This window comes from Nematolebias whitei, chromosome 2 (assembly GCF_014905685.2).
Source record: "Nematolebias whitei isolate Nwh7 chromosome 2, NemWhi1, whole genome shotgun sequence".
Classification (NCBI taxonomy): domain Eukaryota; kingdom Metazoa; phylum Chordata; class Actinopteri; order Cyprinodontiformes; family Rivulidae; genus Nematolebias; species Nematolebias whitei.
The window spans coordinates 16,490,206-16,496,359 of NC_056499.1; the positions used below are offsets into that span (position 1 = coordinate 16,490,206).

General features: G+C 42.7%; 1 protein-coding gene across 1 annotated transcript; it reads right to left on the reverse strand.

The window, feature by feature from the left end:
• Positions 1–295: 295 nt before the first annotated feature.
• LOC119429963 (piggyBac transposable element-derived protein 4-like) lies at positions 296–2,600 on the reverse strand. The gene has a single exon (XM_037697443.1). It carries the CDS (start codon positions 2,337–2,339, stop codon positions 567–569), a length of 1,773 nt encoding a protein of 590 aa, XP_037553371.1. The 5' UTR covers positions 2,340–2,600; the 3' UTR covers positions 296–566.
• Positions 2,601–6,154: the final 3,554 nt, after the last annotated feature.

A 6,154-nucleotide genomic window follows, 5' to 3' on the forward strand; every position in this document is an offset into this window, starting at 1 on the left:
ATCCGAGGTTCGACTATCCGACCAACCCTCCTCTCCAGAACCCCCAAATAGACATTAGCAGGGAGGCTTAAGAGCGTGATTCCCCTGTAGTTGGAACACACTCTACGGTCCCCCTTTTTGAACAGGGGGACCAAAACCCTGGTCTGCCAATCCAGGGGAACTTCCCCCGATGTCCACGCAATATTGCAGAGTCGCGTAAGCCCACACAACCCTACAACATCCAGAGCCTTAAGGAACTCCGGGTGAATCTCATCCAACCCCAGGGCCCTGCCACCGAGGAGCCTTTTAACCCTTGTATTATGTTGAGAAAAAAATACGTTTATTATGTTGCGGGTCATTTTGACCCGCATTGTGTAAATCCACTCAAAACAGTCATAAAATGAAGTTAAACCAATAAGAACTTTATTTTAGATTATACAAATATTTAGAAGAGATGAGAAGTAGAGATATACACTTCCAACACTATATTAAAGAACTCCTGATTTCAATTTTTCCCTCTTCACGAACCCTTTTTTTTTTTGCATTTAACTTGCCGCATTTTCTCGGGTTTTTGACAGTCAACATTTTCAGCGTTCCCCACATGATGGACAGAATGTGACTATGTGCTTTTTGCAGATGTATTTCTTGCATCTCACACAAGAGGTAGTTGTTTTACTGTCATCTCGAGAGGGACAGACTTGGCATCTTTTGCGTTTCTTTGTACCTGTATCCAAAGGATCCATTGTGGGTTGGTCAGATGCCCTGCCCTGGACCTTTGCGATGACAGCAGCAGCTGCTGGGGATCTAGCTGGCCTGACCCGGTTCTGGATCTTTGGAGTGACGAGTGCTTTGCCTAGTTCTTCCAGGAAAAGTCGACGTCGGTACAGTTTGCTGGCATTCCACTGCTGGTTGATCTCAATCCACAGCACATAGGCATTGTAAGCAGACACATCCAAAATGTTGTAGAAAACCACCAAAGGCCAACGGGCAGTCTTGCGCTGACAACTATATGTTGCTGTGACTTTGTCAAGATTGTCAACTCCCCCTTTTGTGGAGTTGTAATCCAGAATCATTTGCGGTTTCATGTCCTCTCGTGTGCTCAGAGATGCGTCTTTGTGCATTGTGCTCATCACAAGAACATTCTTGTTTCTTTTTGGGCAGTAAGAAACAAGTGTTGTTTTCTCTGTGAAAGCAAATTTTGAGGAATGCAGAGGTCTTCCTTGCATCTTCAGAATCTCACTGGGAAGTTCTGGCTTATTTTTTCTGACTGTTCCCAACATAGTCAGCTTTCTCTTCTGAAGTTCATCTCCAAGACGGTAGGATGTAAAGAAGTTGTCACATGTAATGTTATGACCTTGCAGCCCTTCAGTCATCTCCAAAACCACACGCATTCCCTGATTCTTCTCAGGTCTTCCTCCAGGTGGCTTTCCAGTATATACTTGCAGGTTCCAAACATAACTGGATTTTGCATCACAGGCTGCCCACATTTTGATGCCATATTTCGCAGGCTTGTTTGGCATATACTGTCGGAATGGACAGCGTCCTCTGAATGGAACGAGGCGCTCATCGACAGTAACATGGGGGCCAGGATTATACAATAAAGGCAGGATTTCGACCCATTTATTCCAGACATCTCTGATTGCTGCAAGTTTGTCTCTCTCACGTCGATCAGCTCTGGTGTCACGGTTGTCAAATCGGATCACACGAGAGATCATGTGAAATGTCTCCAAAGACATTGTTGCTCGGAAGATTGGCCTTCCATTCTCTTCATTCCATAAACTTGCAGTTGCTTCACCCTTTGACCTGTATACGCCAGCTAACACCAGGATTCCAATGTAAGCATGCAAGTCAGTCGGATCCAGTGGCTTCCATTTCTCTTGAAAGACACGCTTCCCCTCCAAGTTGGTCATGTTGAGGATTATCTTCTCTATGGGTGGGGATATGAAGAGCTGAAATGCTGATTCAATATCATCAACTCTTGTGACAGCAAATCTTGTAGGACCAGGAATCATTTTGATGACATTACAAGATGACAATCTACCTTGGCTTTGGTGTGGTGATGTTGACCATTTTATTTTACCATCTTTAGATGTCCATGTCCCCTCTGTGGATGACGATTGTTGCATTTCTTGGTTTTCATCTGAAGAAGGGACACCTGCAGACTCGTCCTCTGAATCCTCCTCATCATGGGAAAATTGAAAATCTGGATCATCAATGGCATTGTCCTCTGGCTCTGAAGGATCCTCTGTCTCTGAAACCTCTTCCTCTACATCACTATCCCAGTTCATAAGCTGCGAAAAAGCTTCTTCAGCTGTAAATCGTCTGGAGCTCATTTTTGGTGTTTCTCCAAGAACGGGCATGGAAACAGTGACAAGGACAGGGGAGAGAAAGTCCCTCTTCCACACACACCTGGTTCTGAATGTTTATTCAGAGGCAATCAAAATGAAGTACATCAAAGACTTTTTTTTTGGATTTTTAACAGCTACTCTGTGTGCGGGTCAAAATGACCCGCAACATCATCTTTGTATACAAACTGTGTGCAGACATTTAACAACACATCAAAGAGTCCAGATTTTACATAGAAGTTCATGACCCTAGAGGAGAAAAAGTCACAACATTTCATGGAAAAAAAGAAAGGATAACCTGCACTTTGATCAACACAAAAATTGAAACGGGTCAAATTGACCCTTAACATAACACAAGGGTTAACCACCTCGGTGACCTCAGCACCAGCGATTAGAGGGCCTGACCCAGAGTCCCCAGGCTCCGCTTCCTCAGTGGAAGATGTGCCGGTGGGATTAAGGAGGTCTTCAAAGTATTTCACCCACCGACCAACGACATCCCGAGATGAGGTCAGCAGCACACCACCCCTACTATAAACAGTGTTGGTGGTGTACCGCTCCGCCCCTCTCTTCACACGAGTGTCCAAGACATGTGGCCGCAGATCAGATGAGACGACGACAAAGGTGATCATCGAACTGTGGTCTAGGGTGCCCTGGTGCCAAGAGCACATATGGACACCCTTATGCTTGAACATGGTGTTCGTTATGGACAATCCATGACGAGTACAGAAGTCCAACAACAGAACACTACTTGGGTTCAGATCAGGGGGGCCATTCCTCCCAACCACACCCTTCCAGGTCTCACTGTCATTGCCCACGTGAGCACTGAAGTCCTCCAGCAGAACAAGGGAGTCCCCAGGAGGTGCACTTTCCAGTACCCCCTCTAAGGACTCCAAAAAGGGTGGATAATCTGAACTGCTGTTTGGTGTGTAAGCACAAACGACAGTCAGAACCCGTCCCCCCACACTTAGGCGGAGGGAGGCCACCCTCTCATTCACCGGGGTGAACCCCAACACACAGGCACCAAGATGGGGGGCAATAAGTATGCACACTCCTGCTCGGCGCCTCTCACCAGGGGCAACTCCAGAGTGGAAGAGTGTCCAACCCCTCTCAAGGAAACTGGTTCCAGAGCCAGAGCCATGCGTAGAGGTGAGTCAGACTCTTTCTAACCGGAACCTCTCAACCTCACACACCAGCTCAGGCTCCTTCCCCACCAGTGAGGTGACATTCCACATCCCAATAGCCAGCTTCTGTAGCTGAGGATCAGACCACCAGGGTCCCCATTGCATGCTGTAGCTGCACTCACATAGTGACATGTAGGAGATGTATGAATGTAACAGACAAAGAAGTGATTTAAAGATGAAAATGTACCAGTGAGAGAGTCTGTGTGAAGTTAATGATGATCAGTTAACCAGTGAATACAGGGGACAGTGATGGGTACAGTAGTTACAGCCAGTTATGAAACTTAACAAATGATGATAGACAGCATCCAACATCTGCAGCGAGCTTGTAGGGGTGTTCATGCAAATAATGTTACTATAGTCAATGAAAGAAAGGAAAGTTCCTAGCATTCAGTTAGACTGGATCGGTTTCTGAAAAAGAAACCTAGTTTTACTTTCAATTTCTTTACCAAATTTTTGACATGAGGCTTGAAAGAGTGATGTGCATTGACAAAAAGAGTATTCATAAGAATCGAAAAACTCAATAGGAACACCATTTGAGGATAAAATAGAAGGAAGGACTGCTGGGCCCGACTTCATGTTTGAAAACAACATCCCTTTGGTTTTGTCAGTGTTTAGGCCAAGTTTACTCTGCTCTGGTGATCGCCCATCTGACCCAACTCTGTGCTTTTATTTGTAGCTCTAGACTCACACCAGCTTCAAAACCTTATTTAACAAAATCTTTCTGGTGAAAATATTTACTAATTATACAACTGTGGATAGTTTAGCACTTTATATGTAATAAAACATGCACATTTCAAACTAATCATCAGAAATACGCAGTACATTACTTTTGGGATAAAAGCTATTTCTGTAGTTTCCGAGATCAGAAACCTAGTCATTGTCACCAAACTCTAACTTGATGTGTGCAGATGTATCCACTTTCACAACAGTAAAGACAACTAATTGTAGTCAAATATGTAATTTCCAGATACTAACATTTTATTGCAGTCTTTTTCTCCTTTAGTGAGACATATACATTATGATACATGGCGGATAATTGTACTCTTTGTAGATTTTCAGGCCATTTTTTTCACCCTGTCCAGTAACTGATTACTGATAGCAATGTTGCAAAATCATCTCGTATAGCTGTCAAATTATTTCAACGGTCATTTGTTTCTTCACATTTGTATAAATGTACAAACAATGCAAGTGCATATCTAATCTAACAAAGTGTTTTGGGTCTAGAAAACAGTTCACAGAAAAAAAAAAGCATAGTTCCTCAATACTTGTTTGAGTCAGCCAGCACTAAGGTTTACTTTCCAATTGAAGATGTGCATTACTCTGCAACAGTTGCATATCATTAACACACAGAACAAGAAGCAATTGATCATTAGTGCATCAATATGTAGTTTGCATAAAATTATTTCCTTTAAATAGTCTATGTTTGAGGTGATGCAGGGTGGGCTCATCAATGATGCAAATGAGCCATTAGGGCATTAGGAGGCCGTCTGTGGGAATGACAGACCACCAGGCACAAGTGACTTTATATACAGTCATCCCAGCCAACATGAGCCAAACAGATAAAATTATTTTACAGAGAAAGAGTATCTATGTACAGACTGTTGTGTTGAGTTGTCATCATATATTTTCACATACAATGGCAAAATTGGTTCTCTGCATTTAACCCATTACACCAGAAATACACCCAGGTGGAGCAGTGGATAGCTATGTAAGCGCCAGGGGAGCAATTGGGGATTAGGTGTCTTGCTCAGAGACACCATGACATGTGGGAATGGCTGGGAGTCGAATCGTGACTTTCTGGTACCCAGTCAGCTGCCCTGCCTCTACCCCATCTTGGCCCCCATGGATACACTCACACTATTAGTTTACCACATCTAGGCATTCACCACAACAATCAATTTTATCAGGCAATTTCAAACCCACACAGCTTCTAAAGTGCTTACAGATGATTATAAGTGCAACACACACCTGGGGAGAGTTCCCATTGACTCCAGCAAGTCTAATCTCAGACTGTGCTCTTTACCTCTATCCATAAATGTCTAGTGCCACCACGTGCAACTGAAAACTGCATTTTCTGTCGTTCTCCTTTCACACTTTTATTTTTCTGTCAGTGATATGAAGCTAGATGAAGTAGCAATGAGAGAAAACATCTGCAATGAAATAGGTAGTCTTTCTTAGAATGTATATCTTCAAGCCACATAAAGTACTTTTGTTGCAAACTATTACACATCTGATTGCAAAACAAGTAATTTAACTCACAGCCTAAACAATAAATTAGATTTTTTTTTTTAAAGAAAGTCTATCAATGACAAAATTATTGTTTAGTCAGAGCTGTATATAGTATGCCGTAGCAGGGCATCTCAGGAAGGCGTAAGAAAGCTTTCTTTCCAAGATTGGGTAGTTAAGTCAAAATCCAATAAGGCTGCTGCCAAAAACGTTTTTTGTGTTGTGAGCTTGACAACTTGAAACAGGATCAAGCTCATAAGTTGGTGAGGTACCAGCTTCCATTTTGGCATAGCTGCATCTAATTACTGAATATAAAAGGTCACCATAAAAAATTGGGTTGCTACATAAAAATCCAAGATGGCTGACACCATATATGTATATATATATATATATATATATATATATATATATATATATATATAT